The sequence below is a fragment of the Geotrypetes seraphini genome, chromosome 5 (genome assembly GCF_902459505.1).
Source record: "Geotrypetes seraphini chromosome 5, aGeoSer1.1, whole genome shotgun sequence".
Classification (NCBI taxonomy): Eukaryota; Metazoa; Chordata; class Amphibia; order Gymnophiona; family Dermophiidae; genus Geotrypetes; species Geotrypetes seraphini.
In genome coordinates, this window is record NC_047088.1 from 248,344,939 (window position 1) to 248,367,751 (window position 22,813).

General features: G+C 46.5%; 1 protein-coding gene across 3 annotated transcripts in view; it reads left to right on the forward strand.

The window, feature by feature from the left end:
* The window catches only part of MYLK (myosin light chain kinase), a 607,164-nt gene that overhangs the window by 399,747 nt on the left and 184,604 nt on the right, over positions 1-22,813 (forward strand). For all 3 annotated transcript variants that reach the window (XM_033946557.1, XM_033946556.1, XM_033946555.1), the window contains exon 18: positions 19,746-19,862. In XM_033946557.1, coding sequence (XP_033802448.1) covers positions 19,746-19,862 — 117 coding nt within the window. The remainder of the gene's footprint in view (positions 1-19,745; positions 19,863-22,813) is intronic.

A 22,813-nucleotide genomic window follows, 5' to 3' on the forward strand; every position in this document is an offset into this window, starting at 1 on the left:
GCGGCGGCCCATCAGGCCCATCGCCTGAGTAGTGGTCTATATCTATCTATACCCTTCAATCCCTTTTTCTTCTAGGAATCTATCCAAACTTTCTTTGAAACCATTTAATGTTTTCTTGTCTATAACAGCCTCTGGAAGCACGTTCCATGTATCCACCACCCTCTGAGTGAAAAAGAACTTCCTAGCGTTTGTTCTAAACCTGTCCCCTTTCAATTTCTCCGAGTGCCCCCTTGTACCTGTGGTGGTCCTTAATTTGAAAAATCTGTCCCTGTCTACTTTTTCTATGCCCTTCAGGATCTTGAAGGTTTCTATCATGTCTCCTCTAAGTCTCCGCTTTTCCAGTGAGAAAAGTCCCAACTGCTTCAACCTGTCGGTATATGGGAGATTTTCCATTCCCTTTATCAGTTTAGTTGCTCTTCTCTGTACTCCCTCAAGTACTGCCATGTCCTTCTTGAGGTACGGCGACCAGTACTGGACACAGTACTCCAGATGCGGCCGCACCATTGCACGATACAGCGGCATGATGACTTCCTTCGTCCTGGTCGTAATACCCTTCTTAATGATACCCAACATTCTGTTAGCTTTCTTTGAGGCTGTAGCGCACTGCGCCGATGTCTTCAGTGTTGCGTCTACCATCACTCCCAGGTCTCTCTCCAGGTTACTGACCCCTAGCGGTGTTCCCCCCATTCTGTATGTGAACATCGGGTTCTTTTTCCCCACGTGCATGACCTTGCATTTCCCTATGTTGAAGCTCATTTGCCATTTTTCGGCCCACTTTTCCAGCTGCGTTAGATCCTTTTGGAGATTTTCGCAGTCTCCCCTGGTTTGAGCCCTGCTGTATAGTTTGGTGTCATCTGCAAATTTAATAACCTCACACTTGGTTCCCGCCTCTAGGTCGTTTATGTAGATATTGAACAGGAGCGGTCCCAGCACCGACCCCTGCGGAACTCCGCTCGTGACCCCTTTCCAGTCTGAGTAATGGCCCTTTACGCCAACCCTCTGTTCCCTGTTCGCCAGCCAGTTTTTGATCCATCGGTGGATCACCCCTTGTACCCCGTGGTTCCATATCTTCTTAAGCAGCCTTTCGTGTGGTACCTTGTCGAAGGCTTTTTGGAAGTCAAGGTAAATGATATCTATAGATTCCCCTTTATCCACCTGGCTGTTTACCCCCTCGAAGAAGTGCAATAAGTTTGTGAGGCATGACCTACCCTTGCAGAAGCCATGCTGACTCGGTTTTAGCTGCTCATTGTTTTCGATGTGTTCACAGATGATGTCCTTAATCAGTGCCTCCATCATCTTTCCTGGGACTGAGGTCAGGCTCACTGGCCTGTAGTTTCCTGGGTCTCCCCTTGAGCCCTTCTTGAAGATGGGCGTGACATTTGCTATTTTCCAGTCCTTCGGGATCTCTCCGGTTTTTAAGGATAGGCTGTATATTTGTCGAAGTGGCTCCGCTATTTCGTTTTTTAGTTCCTTGAGTACCCTTGGGTGAATGCCGTCCGGACCTGGAGATTTGTCGCTCTTTAGTCTGTCTATCTGCTTGAGTACATCTTCTTGGCTTACCTCTAAATTGACCAGTTTTACATCTTGGTCTCCTTTTCCGCTCTCTTCAGGTTCTGGGATGTTAGTTATATCTTCCCTCGTGAAAACTGACGTGAAGAACTCATTTAACCTGTCAGCTATTTCTTTCTCTTCCTTTACCACTCCCTTCCTGTCTCCATCATCCAATGGTCCCACTTCTTCTCTTGCCGGTTGCTTCCCCTTGACGTATCTGAAGAAAGACTTGAAGTTTGTTGCTTCCTCTGCCAGTCTCTCTTCATATTCTCTTTTTGCTTTTCTAACCGCTCGGTGACACTCCTTCTGGTGTTCTTTGTGCACTTTTTGGTTCTCCTCTGTTTTGTCTTTTTTCCATTTTCTGAACGATGCTTTCTTGTCGCTTATCGCCTTCTTCACTGCATTTGTTATCCACACTGGGTTTTTTGTTCTGTTTTTTTTGCACCCTTTCCTGAACTTGGGGATGCACAGGTTTTGCGCTTCGTGCACAGTTCCCTTGAGTAAGGTCCAGGCTTTTTCTACGGAATCCATCTTCCCTATGTTACCTTTGAGTTTTTTTCCCACCATTTCCCTCATGGCATCATAATTTCCTTTTTTGAAGTTGAGTGCTGTCGTTGTGGTTCTTTTCCCCTTTGATGATCCAATTTCTAGCCTGCACTGGATCGTGTTGTGATCACTGTTACCTAGCGGGGCTAATACTGTCACCTCCTTTGCTGGCCCCTCTAGTCCGTTGAAGATTAGGTCAAGAGTGGCGTCACCCCGTGTTGGTTCCTTGACCAGTTGCTCCATGAAGCAGTCCCTCATGACCTCTAGGAATTTGGTCTCCCTTGCGCAGTTTGAGTGCCCAATACTCCAGTCTATCCCTGGATAGTTGAAGTCCCCCATCACCATCACCTTTCCGCTTCTGCATACCTGCCTCAGTTCTGCCTCCAGGTCCTGGTCGATTTCTTCAGGTTGTCCTGGTGGGCGGTAGTACAGACCCATTTTAATGTCTGCCCCAGTTCCTCCCTGTAGCTTAACCCATAGTGATTCCAAGCCATCCGCCTGAACTGTTGTTTCCATCCTGGTTGAGGGTATGGAGTCTTTTACGTACAGCGCTATTCCTCCACCCTTTTTATGTGCCCTGTCTCTCCTGTATAGTTTGTACCCTGGTATGGCCACATCCCATTGATTTTCCTCAGTCCACCATGTTTCTGTGACTCCAATTATGTCTAGGTCCTTTTTGCTAGCAGTGATTTCTAGTTCTCCCATTTTGGCCCTCAGGCTCCTAGCATTTGTGTACAGGCAGTTTAAGACCCAGTTTTTTGCCCTCTCTTTTTGTTCTCCTCGTGTTTTGGTACTCCTGCAGTCCTCCTCATGGTTTGCCAGCCCCCGAGTTTCATCCTCCTCCTGCTGCTGTGTGTCTGTGACGTCCTCAGCCTGTTTCCCTTGCACCACTTGTTCTTGTAATTTTCTCTCAGTTCTGGTCTCTATTTCACAAGGTCCTTGCTCCTCTGGCTCCTGTTGTTCCATGTTGGTGCCTCTTACGAGTTCCATTTGTGCCCTCGGTCCCTGCAATGCGTCCTTAGGTCCTTTTTCAAAACATACACACTCAGTCCCAAGTCCTCCCTTACAATATCCCGGGTCAGTATCCTTATCAGGTATTGATGTCCGATGTCCTTTTTCAAAACATACACACTCAGTCCCAAGCTTTCCTTCCCAATGTCCCAGGTCAGTATCCTTGTCAGGTACTGATGTCCGATGTGTCGAGGTCAGTTCGACTATCGGCTTTCCCCTTCTCTTCAGTTTAAAGCCAAGTCTATGGCGTTCTGGACGTTGCGTGCCAGCATCCTCGTCCCAGCTGTGCTAAGGTGTAGTCCATCTCTTCTGTAGAGCTTGTTCTTCCCCAGGAAAGTAGTCCAGTTCCTAACAAAGTGGAAACCCTCCTCATCGCACCATCTCCTCAGCCAAGCGTTAATTGCTTGTAGTTCGCTCTGTCTCCTTGTGTCCGCTCTCGGTACTGGCAGGATCTCTGAGAAGGCTATCCTCCTTGTCCTTAGTCTCAGTTTCCTCCCCAGGATCCTGAACTGGTCAGTTAGTGTAGTCCTGTTGAAGTTTCTCCTGCTGATGTCGTTTGTTCCTATGTGGATCACTATTGCTGTCTCCTCCGTCTCGGCTCCCTCCAGGATCCTCTCGATATTGTTGATGACGTCCTTTGTTCTTGCCCCCGGGAGACATGTTACCAGTCGGTCCTCTCTCCCTCCGGATATGTGACTATCTACTCCTCTCAGGATTGAGTCTCCAACCACGATTGCTGATTTCCCCTTCTTTAACTGTCTCTCTGGTCTCAGATCTGTGTCATATGTGCAGTCCATTCGTCCGTCGTCTGGGTTCAGCTGTGTCTCCGCCCCTGGTCTCAGGTCTGTGTCCTCTGCGCAGTCCGCTAGTCCATTCTCCTGGCTCTGATGGGTCTCCTCCTCCTCTGTCTGCCCAGGTCCTCCGCAAGGTCCTATTCCCATGGTGTCTGGTAGTTCCTGTCGTCCAACTGTCGGTTCTCTCCTGGTGTGTTGGTGGTCTCATGCCTCCACCATCCTGCAGGCCTCCTCAATGAACATCTCGAGCTCCCTAACTTGTTCCGCGATGTGGCTCCCTCTGGTGGTGTCTTCAGTTTCCCAGCATTGCTCCTCCATGGTGCAGAGTCCCTCCAGCTCCTGGACTCTAACCTGCAGTCTCCCGACCTCCTGTTTCAGGCTGTCCAGTTCCTGGCATCGACCGCATATGTATGCCTGCCTCCCGGAGGGGAGGTAGTCATACATATGGCACCCGATGCAGTATACTGGGTAGCTCTGCTGGGTTCCCACATCCTCCATTGCTCCTTTCTCTTTCCTATGTCCCGAGGTGTGAAAGGATTGTGCCCGGCGCGCAGCTAGCTGAAAGAGTAGAAAGAGAAAGAGAAATGAGAAGTACTTCTGGCAGTGAGAGGTCATCAGACCTGGAGGAGCAAGATGTGTTCACATTGAATTCTGGCACTGGAGAGGCTCCTGCTGAAGTGTCTTCACCCTTGGAAGGTTCTGATGTATAGAGTTGAGGTCAGCTTGGAGCATTTGATCAATGGAGAGAAGAAGTGAAGCAAGCCCTTCAGTTTTGACTCTTGGTATGCTAACTAAACCAGCTGTTGCAACCACAGAGTCCTTTTGTGAAGCAAGGCATTGTTTAAATTCCTCTTGTTAGCTGGGAAACTTAAAGAGGACTATGAACTTTTATCTAATACAATTGATGTTAAGGTTTAGAAGATGGAGCAACAGGCCGCTAAAGTGAACGCTCTAGAGGAGAAAATGGAAGAACTCTATAATGCTTGTGTGGTTCAGGCAAAGGACAAGGATGTTATGGCTCGTATACTGGAATATCTTAAGAACCAGATTAGGAAGAACAACCTAAGATTTTTAAATTCCCGAAGTCTCGTTTATAAGTCTGGTGGATATGGCGAGAAAGTATCTAAAGAGGTCTTTAGGTTTCCAGCAGAAGGTTTACTCCTATTGTGCAAGCATAGTACTTTTTCAGTGGCGAGAGAGGATCAGGTTCTGGAACAGAAGAGCTTAGAGGATCACAGTCTCCAGAGGACCTCACTGTATTCCTTGAGAGCTTTTTGGAAGTTTCCACTAAAGTCATTCTTTCAGTTAAGAGTTTTGCCATTAAACCTGATAGGAACACCATTTCGTGTTAATAATTTTGATATCTGAATGTGCTGTTTTGGGGTTCTAAGGTGCAGATTCTTTCTGACTTTTCTTGGGATACGCAGAAAAGGTAGCGACCTCTTGGCTTTGAAGCCTAGATTCCATGCGTTGGGGGCTAGTTTCCTATTTGAAATTTCTTGTAGATGTTTATCACAGTGGGAGATAATTCTTACTGTTTTCTTTGATCATCAACAGGTATTGGATTATTTTGGTTGCTGAAGAAGAAATAAGACATATGGGAATTGATGCTCCAACTTGATTATCCATACTGGCTGCAGTAATTTGTTTTTCTGCCATTTATATGTTCTTGGGAGGTTTTAAATTTTTTTTATTTTTATTATTGGTCCCTTTATGGCCTAGAAAGCTTTTATAGGTTTTTCATTTAAATATTTTCCTTGTGTATTTGGCTGCATCATTTACATTCATTGTGCTAAAGAACAAGTAAAAAATAAAATTTAAAACAAAATGAAAAGAAGCGTGCTGTAGAGACAAAACCCCTCTTCTACGAAATTACGAGTTCCTATGAGCGTCGGGAGCAGCACGGGCCATTCAGCGCGATTCCCAACAGTTTCGTAGAAGAGGGGGAAAACTTCATAACAACAACTTTTTCAGGTACATTAGAAACAGGAAACCTATGAGTGAGTGTCGAGCCATTAAGTCGTCAGAGAGTAAAAGGGGCAATCGTGAAAGGCGAGGCCATAGTGGAGAGACTAAATGGATTCTTTGCTTTGGCCTTTGCCAAGGAAGACATATGAGAGCTAGCCATGTCTCAAGAAACAAGTAGGCAAGCAGTCTGCTAGCTCTGACATTGTGGAAGCCGACATGGTGGATAGAAGACAATAATTTATTTGCAGATCAGTTAAAATTGTGCCCGACACAGCCATTAGTGCCTAACATGGGCTGCATCAGGGGCAAAACATTACCATACGATATATGAAAAGCACTTCACCATGGGGTATTACAGTTGCCCAAAGAGTGACTCCCCCTAGTGTCTGGTGGTACTGTAATGTCTAATGGAGAAGTGGTTTTCATACACAATATGGTAATGTTTTGCCCCTGATGCAGTTCATGAAGGGCAAAACGTGGCCTTCTCGGGTACAATTTTAACTGATCTACTAATAAATTCTTGTGCTCTTTCTACTGTGTCTGCTTCCACAATGTTTTCCCTCAGGGAACTAGCCATGCCAAGAATGGTATTTAAAGGCCACGATTCAGAAGAGCTACAACAAATCTCGGTGAACCTGAAAGATGTAATAAGCCAAACTAACAAATTAAAAAGCAGCAAATCAGACGGACTGAATGATACTGAAAGTGCTCAGAAATGAAATTGCAGTTCTACTGTTAGTAATCTTGAATGTCAATAAAGTTGGCTATGGTACAAGAGGCTTGGAGGGTGATTAATGTAATGCCAATTTGTTTTTTAATGGGTTCCAAGGGTGATCTGGGAGGGGAGAGTGTGGCGTAGCGGTTAAAGCTACAGCTTCAACACCCTGGGGTTGTGGGTTCAAACCCACACTACTCCTTGTGACCCTGGGCAAGTCACTTAATCCCCCCCATTGCCCCAGGTACACTAGCCCACTGGGACAGACAGGGAAAGATGCTTGAGTACCTGAATAAATTCATGTAAACCATTCTGAACTCCCTTGGGAGAATGGTATAGAAAACGGAATAAACAAATAGTGTGAAAAGCTTCAGCCTCTGATAACCAGAGCTGGTATTGTGACATCATAATGCCTCATTCCACCAACCTCATCAGTGATGTCACAATGGCTCAATTGTTCTATACTGGGCTCATTTTTACTACATTCTGATTTCTAGAGTGGCACAGTGGTTAAAGCTACAGCCTCAACATCCTGAGATTGTGGGCTCAAACCCACACTAGTCCTTGTGACCCTGGGCAAGTCACTTAATCCCCCCATTACCCAAGGCACATGAGCCCACTGGGAAAAATGCTTGAGTACGTGAATAAATTCATGTAAAACCGTTCTGAGCTCTCCTGGGAGAACGGTATAAAAAATGAATAAATAAATTAAAAAACAACAACTTATGGGCCCTCTTGTCAGTGCCAGATTAAATAGCAGGATCTCTTATAAAGAACAAAGCTACTGAACCCATGGACCAGAATCTGGCCCAGTCAGTGCTTTTTTTTTTTCAGAAGCTTGGCAATTCTTGTGGTGCTGACAGAACGATTCCTGCATCCCTACCACGACTTGACTCTCTGTGAGCTTGAGTAACATGGTGCCGGAAGTTTGGATTAGTGTTACGGTTTTATGTCTCACAAGCCATGAAGCTGCAAGACCAACTTGAACTTCCGGTTCATAGTCTAAAGCGCGCGAGGACAAGAGGCGCGCCGACAACTGAGCGCGGACAATCGAGCGCAGGACTTCATCGCGCCGAAGAAAAACCGTATTTTAAAGGGCTCCGATGGGGGGTGTTGGTGGGGACCCCCCCCCCACTTTACTTCATAGAGATCGCGCTGGCGTTGTGGGGGGTTTGGGGGGTTGTAACCCCCCTCATTATACTGGAAACTTAACTTTTTCCCTGTTTTTTAGGGAAAAAGTTAAGTTTTCAGAATAATGTGGGGGGTTACACCCCACCCCAACCCCCCAACATGGCAGCGTGAGGCAGCGCGATCCCTATTAAGTAGAGTAGGGGGGTTCCCCCCCACACCCCCCGTCAGAGCCCTTTAAAATACGGGTTTTCTTCGCACGATTAAGCCCTGCGCTCAGTTGTCTGCGCTCGGTTGTGAGCGCGCCTTTGTCCTCGCACGCTTTTGACCCGTCACCGAACTTCCAGCACCCACACAGTTCAAGCTTACAGAGAGCCATGTCAGGGTGAGGAAGCCCCTCTTTGCTTTTCTAGGGCTGTTTTATATTGAGATTTTGTTAACTGTTTCATGCATTAAGGAAATGTTCATGGATGTCATAGGCAGCTACTATTACTACTACTATTAATTATTTCTAGAGTGCTACCAGACTTACATAGAAACATAGAAACAGACGGCAGATAAGGGCCACGGCCCATCTAGTCTGCCCACCCTAATGACCCTCCCCTACCTTTGCCTTGTGAATAGATCCCATGTGCCGATCCCATTTGGCCTTAAAATCAGGCACGCTGCTGGCCTCAATCACCTGCAGTGGAAGACTATTCCAGCGATCAACCACCCTTTCAGTGAAAAATAATTTCCTGGTGTCACCTCGTAGTTTCCCGCCCCTGATTTTCCACGGATGCCCTCTTGTTGCCGTGGGTCCCTTGAAAAAGAAGATATCTTCCTCCGCTTCGATGCGGCCCGTGAGATACTTGAACGTCTCGATCTTGTCCCCCCTCTCTCTGCGCTCCTCGAGCGAGTATAGCTGTAGTTTGTCTAATCGTTCTTCGTACGGGAGATCCTTAAGTCCCGAGACCATCCAGGTGGCCATTCTCTGAACCGACTCCAGTCTCAGCACATCCTTGCGATAATGCGGCCTCCAGAATTGCACACAGTATTCCAGGTGGGGCCTCACCATGGATCTATACAAAGGCATAATGACTTCCGGCTTACGGCTGACGAAACCCCTGCGTATGCAACCTATGTCTGTCTTGCCTTGGATGAGGCCTGCTCCACCTGACTGGCAGCCTTCATGTCCTCACTGACGATCACCCCCAAGTCTCGTTCTGCTACCGTTCTTGCTAGAATCTCACCATTGAGGGTATAAGTCATGCATGGATTATGGTTGCCTAGGTGCATAACCTTGAATTTTTTGGCATTGAAGCTAAGTTACCAGGTCCTAGACCAGCGCTCTAGTAGGGGTAGGTCGTGCATCATGTTGTCAGGCATTGAATCTTCGTCCGTTATGCAGCATTATATAAAGCCACAAAGGAGACAGTCTCTGCTCAAAAGAGCTTACAATCTAAACAGACAAGACAGACAAACAGGATGCCAGGGGGATGTTACAATTGGGGAAGGGGGTTAATCTGCTGGCTAGGGTAGTGGGCAGTGGGGAGTAGGATTATGGACTGAAGACTATATCAAAAAGATGAGCTTTCAGTCTGCTTTTAAACAAGGGTAGGGACGTGATGGACGAACACAGGTAGTTTATTCCAGGCATAGGGAGCAGTTAGATGAGAGGAGCGAAGTCTGGAATTGGCAGTGGAGAAGAAGGGTACAGATAAAAGCAGCTTATCTGAGGAACAGAGTTCTCGAGGATCCATATAACTAAGTAGGGTTACTAGACGTCAACGATAACCCAGACATGTCCTCTTTTTAGAGAGGAAAAAAAAAACCCCTGGTAAAACAGGCAAATATATTGTACCTCCAAACTGAAACAGGTAACACAACTCGTTGCTGGAGGTGATACGGTAATGTCAGAAGGCCTGTACACAGAAAACCACGGCAAGTTAGTAGGCTCATCCACTGGAAATGTATATACAGTATACTGAAACTGTCCACAATTCTGCAAGGTTCATGATCCGAAAGTTTTTCTGGTACAGCAATGATAAAGATCTGAGATCACAGTGGAAAAGATCAATAGTGGAAAAAGAGAAAACACAGAGGAATAGCACTGAGCCTGAGTAACCATTCTGTTTTTTTAAAAATTTTTTGTCAACTCCAATTTAAAGGAGGGTCCCCTCTCGACACCTTCTGTGGATACATAAAAGTAGTCCAAGTAAAGGGGCCCCTAACTCTGGGCCTAGTTGAGATCAAGCCCCAAATCTATGGTTATCCTCTCCTGAGAACATTTCATCAATTTCTGAGATAGTTGAGGGGGGAGCTCTGGACCACTTGACATAGAAAGACATTTATTAAACAAAATCTTCCTAACATCCAACAAAGAGAATAACATATACCATTTATATATCTCTGGAACTGGAAGTTAGCAATAATTATCAGATATGACAACAGTTCAGTTTTTGTTTTATTTCCCCTTCTCAAAGCCACACCCCCTTGCAAGAGATACATAAGAATAGCTTTACTGGGTTAGACCAATGGCCCATCCAGTCCAGTATCCTGTCTTCATGGAGGCTAATCCAAGTCACAAGTACCTGGCAAAAGCCCACACAGTAGCAACATTCTAGAGCCGATATTGTGACGTCATAATGCCTCATTCCACCAATGACTAAGAGTCAGCCTCATCAGTGATGTCACAGTGGCTTGATTGCCCTGTACTTGGCTCACATAAGACATACGAATAGCCTTACTGGGTCAGACCAATGATCCATCCAGCCCAATATCCTGTCTTCACGGAGGCCAATCCAAGTCACAAATACCTGGCATTGTCTCAAAAATTTGCAAGGTTCCATGCTATTTAACCTCAGGGATAAGCAGTGGCTTTCTCCAGGTCTATTTTAATAATGGTTTATAGACTTTTCTTCCAAGAATGCACCCAAATGTTTTTTAAACTCAGCTTCATTAACTGTTTTAGCACTTGTTTCAGAGCTTAAGTATATACTGAGTGTAAAAACATTTTCTAGTTGTTTTAAATTTGCTACTATGTAATAATAATAATAATAACAGCTTATATACCGCAATACCGTGAAGTTCTATGCAGTTTACAAAGATTAAGCAAAGGTACAAATTGATTGACTTTAAGAGGGGAGGAAGAAAGAGGGTTAATAGGACAGGAAATCCATTTTTGAGGAGAGAGTGATCGATAGAACAAGTTAATCGCTATAGAGGGGAGAGAGAAGAGAGGATCAGTTGTCTAGATACTTTAGGAACAGACGTTTCCTAAATTCCTCTTAAGTAGTGGGCGAAAGCAATTGTTCTAGGTCTTTACCCCATGATGCTGCTTGGTACTGTAGTTTCATGGAGTGTCCCTTACTCTTTGTAATTTTTGATAGAATAAACATTTAATTCATGTTTATCCATTCCACTTCATTCAGGATTGTATAGACTTCTTTCGAAAGGGTCTAGAGAAGAGCGACTAAAATGGTTAAGGGGCTGGAGGAGTTGCCGTACAGTGAGCGATTAGAGAAACTGGGCCTCTTCTCCCTTGAAAAGAGAAGACTAGAGGGGACATGATTGAAACATTCAAGATAATGAAGGGAATAGACTTGGTAGATAAGGACAGGTTGTTCACCCTCTCCAAGGTAGAGAGAACGAGAGGGCACTCTCTAAAATTAAAAGGGGATAGATTCCGTACAAACGTAAGGAAGTTCTTCTTCACCCAGAGAGTGATAGAAAACTGGAACGCTCTTCCGGAGGCTGGTATAGGGGAAACACCCTCCATGGATTCAAGACAAAGTTAGACAAGCTCCTGCTGAACCAGAACGTACGTAGGTAAGGCTAGTCTCAGTTAGGGCACTGATCTTTGACCTAAGGGCTGCCGAGTGAGCGGACTGCTGGGCACAATGGACCACTGGTCTGACCCAGCAGCAGCAATTCTTATGTTCTTATGTATCTTCCTTCAACTGCCTCTTTTCCAAGCTGAAGAGCCCTAACCTCTCTGGCCTTTCCTCATATGAGAGTCATTGTATTTCTTTAATCATTTTGGTCACCCTTCTCTGTACCTTTCCCTATTCCACTACATCTTTTTTGAGATGTAACAACCAGAACTGCACTCAGTACTCTAGGTGCAGTGTCATTATGGAGCAATACAGAAACATTATGATAGGAATAGAAAATAAAACAAAGACTTTCTTAATAATTCCTAACATTCTGTTTGCTGGGCAGTCCAGGAAGTCAAGATGGAATGTATCTTGTTGGTCCCACTCAATTCAGTAGACAAAGATTCACTGGCTCATATGTTCTCTTTGGCTTCTGCGGCTGGCATCATGCTTGTTGCAGTTTTCCAGGTCTCGCCGCATCTGGTGAGGTAGAACTGACATTTCAGCCGTCCTGCTGCGGCTTTCTTCAGGGTCATCAAAACCGACAGGTTGGGAATTGAGTTGAATGGCTCCTTCTCCAGCCCCCTTCACAGTTTGCAATGCTCTCTTCTCCTTACATGTAGTCAAACTTATGGGATTGCCCTCTTCTTTTCTCAGGCCAAGCTGACCACCAGACAGGCGGCTCTCCTTACTGATCCTATGAAGCCCTTCTGTGCTCCACCTGGCATGCTGCTATTGCTGTGATTCACAGCTCTTCCAAATGATAAGATTTCTTCAGCTCCCTAGACAGGGCCTTAAATAGCTCCTTCCAGAATTTAGTCAGAGCACTTCCATCAATGTTAATAAACATGAGCAGGGCCGCCTTAACCAGCTATGGGGTCCTGGGCAAACTTTTATGCATGAGCTCCATCCCCCACCCCAAGGTTTAGCAGCATAGTTTCCTTACTCCCCCCCCTCCCGCCAGACATTACCTGGACAAAAGTGGCATAAAAGCATAAAAGAAGCTGTCTAGGCTCTGCCAGTCCTACTCCTCATAAACAGAGTAGACAACAGAAGGGACGGGACTGGCAGAGACATCAGCGGCTTTACTCTCTTATGCTGCTTTTATTTCAGCAGGAAGCAGGGATGTGGCCATGGGTGAGAATGGGCCCACCCAGCAGTGGTGTGTGCCCTTGTAGCTGATGGGGATCTCTACCATGTCACACCATACATTTTTTTTCTTCTATACCGCAAATATCAGCTAGGATTCAATGTGGTTTACAATAAGATTAAGAACTGATGACATGAACGTTATAGGTCCAAGGAGAAAAAGTGGGTCTTAAGTTTCTTCCTGAAGATGTAATACTGGCACGGTTGTCGTAGGTGGAGAGGGAGACCATTCCATATCTTGGGTCCCTGGTATGTGAACGTTGATTCATGCAGCTTCTTCCATGTGAAAGGGGTTTGGAGGCTAGTTTGTACCATTGGCGTATCCATGCATTGACTGCAATGTCTATGCTCACCAACGATCCCTAAGCCTCACCAACTGAAGATAGTAGAAAGCCTCCAGAGCTCTCCTCAGCCAAACTTAGCAGTCAGCAGCAGCATTACTGAACCACTGATGCCAACACCTCACATTAGCTCAATTTTCACACATGTGCCAGAACTGTGTTTGCACTTGGTGCTGGCGGTAGCTCAGGAATGCTGTCACTGATTGCTGAGCTTACCCGCCGCGGCGCCGGTGTTCCCTCTAAGCTGAGCAGGAGTCCTCCACCCACAGTCTCACCAATAGAGGGTGCTGTTTTACTGTCACATTTTTCAATTGTGAGGTACAGGCAAGTTCTGCAGGACTCCAGGGAACATACCTGTCCTTAGCGACTGAAAATATTCCACCCCCTAGTGGTAGCAATGCAGCTGGAGGACACCTGCTCAGCTTAGAGGGAACAGTGCGCGGCCCGCCGCGGGGAGCCTTTTGATGTCTTCAGCTCGTGGGGCTTTGGGATCCTCGCCAGCTAAGGTATGCAGATTTTAAGTTGAGCTGAAGGGGCATGAGGAAGGGTGAGAAGCAGGGGTGGGCAGGGGCCAAGAGGAAATGCATCATCCATTTTCCCCACTGGCGTACTGTGTACTTCACTGATGTAGAGTGAGCTTCGTGGAGGCCCTGCTACAAAATTTGAACATCCTTGAGTGGCTCAGTCAAGGCCCAGATCTGAATCCAATAGAAAATGTATGGCAAAAATTGAAGATTGCAGTCCACAGATGATCCCTACTTAGCCCTACTTAGGTGTAAATGCTTGCACCTAGCAATTAGGCATGTAACCCCTCGTATTCTATAATGTGCGTGTAACTCCTAGGCCCACAGCCCTGCCCCCTAGAACAAGGGTGTCCAACCTTTTGGCTTCCCTGGGCCGCATTGGCCAAAAAAAATGTTTCTGGAGCCGCACAAACGCTGCAGCAAGACAGAGGATGGAGCCGGCAAGACGATAAACACCCGGGAGCAGCAGAGGAAAACACTGCATCACCCTCGACCAGGGCTGCACAAAATACTTCACTGGGCTGCAGGTTGGACACCCTTACCCTAGAAGTTGCATGTGACAGAGATTGATTGTGCAGCTTCTACAATAGCAACTAATAAGATCATTTGTGTGCGCTCCTGCCACTTGGAACCAATTACAGTGGTGCCTCACACAACGAACTTAATCCGTTCCAGGAGCAAGTTTGTTATGTGAAACGTTCGTTGTGTGAAACGCGTTTTCCCATAACAATACATGTTAAAAAAAATAATTCGTTCTGTAGCATAAAATATGCTAAGATGACATAAAAAAAGATAAATTTTTGGTTATTTTTATTTAGATACATCTAAAAACATAATTGTTTTTTAAAACAACACACATTTTTTAAATTTAAAGACAGACTAAGTAGAGTCTAATTTTACAGTGAGAGGGCAGAGTCTCAGCGGCAAAAACTGGGACTTAACTGTTCATTTATTTTTTTTTCTACCGTGTTTCCCCGATGATAAGGCAGGGCCATCAAATAAGACAGCCCCCCCTTTTTAGAAAAAAATGTAAAATAAGGCACCCCCCCGCAAATAAGCCACCCACCGATACCTGCGCTTACCCGAATCGGGTGGTACGGTGGGTGACTCCGTGTAGTCCCTGGCCCCCCCGACACGATCGGGGCAAGAGGGAGCTCAAGCCCTCTTGCCCCCCCCCGACTCCCCGACACGATCGGGGCAAGAGGGAGCTCAAGCCCTCTTGCCCCCCCGACTCCCCGACACGATCGGGGCAAGAGGGAGCTCAAGCCCTCTTGCCCCCCCGACTCCCCGACACGATCGGGGCAAAAGGGAGCTCAAGCCCTCTTGCCCCCCCGACTCCCCGACACGATCGGGGCAAAAGGGAGCCCAAGCCCTCTTGCCCCGCCGATTCCCCAACTCCCCGACAATATCGGGCCAGGAGGGAGCCCAAGTCCTCCTGGCCACGGCGACCCCCTAACCCCACCCTGCACTACATTACGGGCAGGAGGGATCCCAGGCCCTCCTGCCCTCGACGCAAACCCCCCCTCCCCCCAACGACCGCCCCCCCCCCCAAGAACCTCCGACCGCCCCCCCAGCCGACCCGCGACCCCCCTGGCCGACCCCCACGACACCCCCAACCCCCTTCCCCGTACCTTTCTGTAGTTGGCCGGACAGACGGGAGCCAAACCCGCCTGTCCGGCAGGCAGCCATCGACGGAATGAGGCCGGATTGGCCCATCCGTCCCAAAGCTCCGCCTACTGGTGGGGCCTAAGGCGCCTGGGCCAATCAGAATAGGCCCGGGAGCCTTAGGTCCCTCCTGGGGGCAGGGCCTGAGGCACATGGTCGGGTTGGGCCCATGTGCCTCAGGCCCCGCCCCCAGGAGGGACCTAAGGCTCCCGGGCCTATTCTGATTGGCCCAGGCGCCTTAGGCCCCACCAGTAGGCGGAGCTTTGGGACGGATGGGCCAATCCGGCCTCATTCCGTCGATGGCTGCCTGCCGGACAGGCGGGTTTGGCTCCCGTCTGTCCGGCCAACTACAGAAAGGTACGGGGAAGGGGGTTGGGGGTGTCGTGGGGGTCGGCCAGGGGGGTCGCGGGTCGGCTGGGGGGGCGGTCGGAGGTTCTTGGGGGGGCGGTCGTTGGGGGGAGGGGGGGTTTGCGTCGAGGGCAGGAGGGCCTGGGATCCCTCCTGCCCGTAATGTAGTGCAGGGTGGGGTTAGGGGGTCGCCGTGGCCAGGAGGACTTGGGCTCCCTCCTGGCCCGATATTGTCGGGGAGTTGGGGAATCGGCGGGGCAAGAGGGCTTGGGCTCCCTTTTGCCCCGATCGTGTCGGGGAGTCGGGGGGGCAAGAGGGCTTGAGCTCCCTTTTGCCCCGATCGTGTCGGGGAGTCGGGGGGGCAAGAGGGCTTGAGCTCCCTCTTGCCCCGATCGTGTCGGGGAGTCGGGGGGGCAAGAGGGCTTGAGCTCCCTCTTGCCCCGATCGAGTCGGGGGGGGGGCAAGAGGGCTTGAGCTCCCTCTTGCCCCGATCGTGTCGGGGAGTCGGGCGGGCAAGAGGGAACCAGGCGGAGAGAGGGCAGTTAAGCGCAGTGCCTGCGCGGAAGGATGCAGCTCGGGCGACTTCGTTGTGTGAAACGAAGTTCGTTGTACGGATCAAGACATAAAGTTCGTTGTGCGCAGCGTTCGCTGTGCGAGGCGTCCGTTATGCGAGGCACCACTGTAATACCAATTTAAGCCAACAATTTGCTGGTAAGTCCAAATAACAACCAATTATTCAATTAGGTTGTGCACACCACTCTAAATTGAGCACCCAACTTTACACACTATCCACCTAATTTTATATATGGTTATTAAAAGTGCATTATACAAATGAGAACTCTATCCAGATTAAGACCAATGCTGGATTTCCAGCTAGTGATCCAAAGTCTTGTAATTACAAAATTAGATTTTTGTAACGCTTTATTTCTGGGTATTACAAAAGCAAGGGTACATCATGCCTTGCAGGTTGTGCAAAATACAGCTGCAAGGATGATCACAGGGGTGACTCATTATGAGCACATTTCTCCAGTACTGAAACAACTACATTGGTTGCCTATCGCATTGAGTATAGGATCTTGACAGTCATACACCGTGTTCTTTATGGGGAAGCACCACAATACTTGATCCAGGCCCTGAAAAACTATGCTCCAACCCATACATTGCATTCACCATCGGCAATGAAACTCTCACTCAAATGTGTCCGGGAAGTGCATTATAAAAAGACTTGGATGTCGGCTATTTCTTTAGCTGACCCAAAATTGTGGCATGCATTGAATGGACCTCTTAGATTATTTTGTATCATTCAAAAAAACTATTGAAAACTTAACTTATTTGTAAAAGCCTTCTATGAAGAAGGAATTCCTGCTTTAATGTACTTTTCCTAGGATCTTTTTATTTGCTGAATTTATTTTTTACTGAGTTTGTATTTTAGAATGTTTTTTAGTTGAATTTGTATTTTATGTAGGTCTCATTTTATGTATGTTCATTTGTAATCCGCCTAGTTGATAGGTGGAATATAAATTTTAAAAACAGATAAATAAATTTGGGCATGCTTACAAATACACACATACAATTTAATTACCCAACAAGCCAATTAGTGTTGAACCAATTATTGGTGCTAATTGTCATACGTTTAAATTTACACATGCATCTTTAGGTGGCAGGAGCCATGTGTAAATTTTATATGTGGATCTGAAAAGGGGATGCGGCCATGGGAGGGCCGTGGACGGATCAGGGGTGTTCCTACAATTTGTGCACAGTGTTGCAAAATAAGGAGGATCCGCGCCTAACTTAGGCATGAGGATATCTACCAGGGTTCAGTTGGTGTAAATCCTCTTACCTAAACTTAAGCACGAATCCCGGCACTGAGTGCTATCCCATAAGCCAGGGGTCTCCAAAGTCCCTCCTCGAGGGCCGAATCCAGTCAGGTTTGGGGGATTTCTCCAATGAATATGCATTGAAAGCAGTACATGCACATAGATCTCAAGGGAGAAATAGAGGACAGCCTCACCACATTAGAAGTGGATTTGGACCAGATATACTGCTCGAGAGGGTGCAGAGGCGAGCAATGAAGCTGGTAAAAGGTATGGAGAACTTGAACTACGAAGAACGGCTTAGAAAACTGGGACTGTTCTCCCTTGAGAAGAGGAGACTGCAAGGGGATATGATTGAGACTTTTAAAATAATAAAAGGAATCGACAAGATAGAGCAGGACAAAAAGTTATTTACGATGTCAAATGTGACTAAGACAAGAGGTCATGGACTGAAGCTGAGGGTGGACAAGCCCAGGACAAATGCCAGGAAGGTCTGCTTCACACAGCGAGTGGTGGACACCTGGAACGCTCTCCTGGTGGAGATTGCTGCGGAACACACCGTTCTAGGATTTAAGGGCAAGTTAGATGCACATCTCCTCGGAAGGGGCATAGAGGGTTACGGGTGACTAAGTTTTTCGCCAGGTTACACCTGGCTGGGCTCCGCGTGAGTTGATCACCGGACTAGATGGACCCAGGGTCTGATCCGGTGATGGCAGTTCTTATGTTCTTATGTACCACGTTAGCAGTGAGTGCACGGTAATGTCATCCATGTAAACTACAAGGCACGGCCCCCACCTATTTCACACCCACTTACGGTGATTTCCATGTTATATCTTTAAGGTGGCAAATTAGCATGTACGACTGATAGGTTTGCTAATTAATTACAGTGTTGGCCTTGGTCAAGTTTTCTAAAGTTTATGGGGCTCATAATCGAAACAGATATACATCTAAAAACCCGCCCAGATCGGCACTTGGATGACCTAAAAGACAGGTCATCCAAGTGCTGATAATCGAAACGGGTTTTTAGACGTATCCAGAGATGTTTTAGGCCTCTGAATCCCGCTGTGCACCCAGAGCAGAAAGGGGTGTTTTTGAAGGAGTGGCAAGGGCGGGATGTGGGCTGACCTAGACTTAGTCGTACTGCAGGGATAATCGAAAGTTTTACGAGGCTGCCTGGATGGAACTTATACGTTGTGACTTAGGTGATCTAAAAATAGGTCTAAGTGCCCCAAAGGTATCCAAAGTGACCAGATAACCACTGCAGACTTAAAGTACAGACCCCCACACACTCCTCCAGTGATTACTGACCCCCCCCACCACCACCATAAAAATTGGAATAAAAATGTACATACCTGCCTCCAGAACATCAGCACCTGGCATAGGAAAGCCTAGTAGAGCTGCACAGAGGTGGCTTAAGTAGTGGGGTGGGCTAGTGAACCATAGAGAGGATGACCCAGGCCCATAAGTCACTCTAACCACTGCATTCATGATGGAAAATGTGAGTACACCAAAAATACTCAAACCCTACTGTATTGCCAAATAGGTGGCACCTACAGCCATAAGGGCTATTGGGGTTGTAGACAGGTGGGTCTAATAGGTTTTGGGGGTGTTTGTGGGGGCTCACCATGACCTGCAAAGGAGCTGTGGTGAGATGTTTATGTGACAACCTTTTTGTGACGTTCACTACTCTGTTGCCATATCTGGGTGGCCAGTCCTTCACTTTTCTGGCCCCTCCCATATCCAAAAGGTCTTGTTCTAGGCCAGGGGTAGGCAATTCCAGTCCTTGAGAGCCACGGGCAGGTTAGGTATTCAGGATATCCACAATGAATATGCACGAGATAGATTTTCATCTCAAGGCGGCAGTGCATGCAAATCCATCTCATGCATATTCATTGTGGATATTCTGAAAACCTGACCTGCCTGTGGCTCTCGAGGACCGGAATTGCCTACCCCTGTTTTAGGCATTTGGGAATTGGCCATTTTTTTGGACAAGAATGTAGCATAAAGATAGACATTATGGCAGTCTGGATGATCAAATGGATGGACGTAGAAGTAGACGATTTTCCCCCCTAAAATTTTGGGATGTATTTTTTCAAGAATGGACTTTGGTCACTGCCCACTTTGAGTGACTAGCGCCCTATGCCCAAAACGGATTTAGACATTTGTTTTGATTATGCCCCTCCACCTGTATATATGTGCTGCATCTTGCTGTCTAATGATGACTTTGGTGATGATTTGATATTGAAGTTAGTAACTATTAATATATAGACTGCTTGTGAAATCTGTAATACATCTGAGATTTTTTTTTCTTTCTTTTCTTTATTGCTGGCTCAGGGCCCCTTTGTTCCCTCACTGTCGACAAGTCCCTGCCTGAAGATGAGGGAGAGTACAAATGCATAGCGGAGAACCCAGCCGGAAAAACTGAATGTACTTGCAATGTTTTTGTGGATGGTAAGTGATCTGACCTGACGGCGACAGCCAACAGCAAAGCTTTTATTTACTGAGAAATATTTATAAACTGCATGTCACTAAAAGATCTAGGCTTTGTGTCTCCTCTCCTCCATTCTCTCACCCTCCCCCCTTCCCTACCTCATTTCCAGCCCCCTCCCAAATACACATCCCTTGACAACCTGTTCCTGCTGTTAAGTTGCAAAAAATAGCCCCCATGCTTCCCCTAGGCATTCTTTCCATGAAAAATAAATTTGAAACTCAATCCCCACAGCAAAACAAGCTGGGAAGCCCAGGGTATGGAGAGAAGAACTTTAGTGTCTCTCCCTGTTTCACTCATGTGGTTCACTCATGGTATAGATGTAGAGAACTTGGTATCGATGTTGCTATGAAGATATGTGTCTCCAACAGTAGGTCTGAAGTTAACTTTTTATTACTGTGAGCTATACAGTGGTACCTTGGATTACGAGCATAATCCGTTCCAGGAGCATGCTTGTAATCCAAAATGCTCGTTTATCAAAGCGAGTTTCCCCATAGGAAATAATGGAAACTCGCTTTGATACGTTCACCCCCCCCCACAAGAACCGGCATTGCTCCCCCCAAAGGCCCCCCCTGCAATCCAGCACCCCCCCTCCCGGTGATTCGGCCCACCCCCGCCGTTTCTTACCATCATCTGGGAACCGGCATGTCCTGTGCTTGGTGCCGGTGCCCGAAGTTCGGCCTCCTCTTCTTGCTGGGCCTTGAGCATCTGCGCATGTTCAAGGCCAGCGAGTTCACCGAGAGAACTTGAACTCACAGGCCTTGAGCATGCGCAGATGCTCAAGGCCCAGCAGAAGAGGAGGCCGATCTTCGGGCACCAAGCACAGGACATGCCGGTGCCGATGCCCAGATGACTGTAAGAAGCGGCAGGGAGGTGCCCAATCGCGTCGGGGGGGGGGTGCCCGATCGCTGGGGGGGGGCGCTCGTAAATCGAGCCACGCTCGGTTTCCAAGGCGCCGATTTTGCAAATGTTTTGCTCGTCTTGCAAAACACTCGCAAACCGGTGCACTCGTAAACCCGAGGTACCACTGTATTTGAAAACATAACCTTCAGTTTGGTTGTACAATAGAGTTCCTTTTTCTCTCTCTCACTCTCTGATTCTTCCATCCTCTGTCTTTCTTCTATTCAAAGTGCTGACCCACGTCCAACTTGGACGTGGATTTAGTTAAATCTGTTCCTAAAGAAAAGGTCGCCTCAGCCTGAATAATATGAATGAAGACAGTTTTTCCCTTATCACCTTGGGGAAGGAAAACTGAACCCTTTTGCCTTTTTTTTTTTTTGTCAGTTTTGAGCCGTGAGTTCTGTAGCCTCACTTTAGTCCCCATATTTGGACTGCAGTGTCGTAGGCGGCCCTCCAGGCCCATATTTGGCTTCTGCTGAACTGAACAACATTCTGTTATAGATGAAAGAAGCCTGAAAAGGCATGATTTTAAAGAAGTAAATGGCCCAGCAATGCATTTTATTCATACAAACGTGCAAGAAACAAGGAAATCATCTTCCTACTGATGACATGAGGCCATATTTGGATTACCCTACAATACCATACATTTTTCTTCTATTCTGCAACTTTCGACTAGGATTCAATGCAATTTACAATAAGATTCTCGATCAGAGATCGTGAACAATGAATGGATAGATTATGAGATAGTTGAGTTCGTTTTACTGGTTCAAGGAGAAAAGATGGTTTTTAACCTTTTCTGAAGATATAGTATTTGCTTATATGGCGCCAGGTGTAGTGAGAGGTTGTTCCATATTTTGGGACCCTGGAACGCAAAGGTGGATTCATGCAGTTTTTTTCCAAAGTACACGTGAAGAGGACGGGAGAGTCAGTTTGAATGGTTGCTTCGGTCTTGAGTGGAGAAAGGAGCTTGTGACAGTGATGTTTGTGCAAAGTCCTTTGGAGTTTTCACCACAGATGGCTTTGTGGATCATGCATGCAATGTTATATTGAATTCTCTTCCTTATGGGGAGCCAGTGTAAATCTCTCAGGAGCGGGGAGACACTCTTGGATTTGTTACATTGGATTACAGAGTTCAGATTTGGGGTATCCATTTACAAAATAGATAGCCAAAGAGAGTTTATTTTAGAAGCTCTGTTCGCAGTTTCAAATACTGGCATTTATATTTATCTGTCACAATTTCAGAAAGCTGCTATTTATATATGGAAATCCAGACTATGTAGAGATTTCAAGGGGGGGGGGTGGTTTGGGCAGGACTAAAATCTACATTTGGCATGTGTAGGGTTTTTTAAAAATTCTTTATTCATTTTCAATTCAAGAACAAAGTGCATTAAATTTTACATACAATTAATTCATCAGCACTTAGTTACCACCACCAATATTACCGCCTTTCACACCATGTTCCTCAGAATGCCTCACAAACTGATGGTGTGGTAGCCGTCCTAATGGGAACCTTATACGGTGTGATTTTTCAATAAATAATCCAATACTTTTAGTTGGATATGCTAAAATCTCTAGTCATCTCTGTTTTATATTCATTTTATAAAGTGCCATTGCTCATAATAATTGATTTTTGTTGGAGATCGTACAATTAATATCATAAGCAGCACTTACATTCGATTAATAACCATATAAAATATATTTCCCCCCCCTCCCTTCCACTACATCAAGGAATAATACAAGATATATTTCCCACCCTCCCTGGATGTGTGTACAAATCAAATAGGAAATAAAGGCTATATAAAAGTAATCAGAGTAAACAAAATTGGTTAATGGGCCCCATGTTGTTTTACATAATTTATTATGACCCAATATATCTGAATTAATTTTTTCATATCGATAACATAAACATAAAGTTTCCCACCCAAAACATCTACACAGCCTTCTTGTGTTTCCCATGTGTTTGGGGCTTTGTCTTAATGTGTGTTACTTTCCGCCTTCCCTGTTTCCGTAGTTT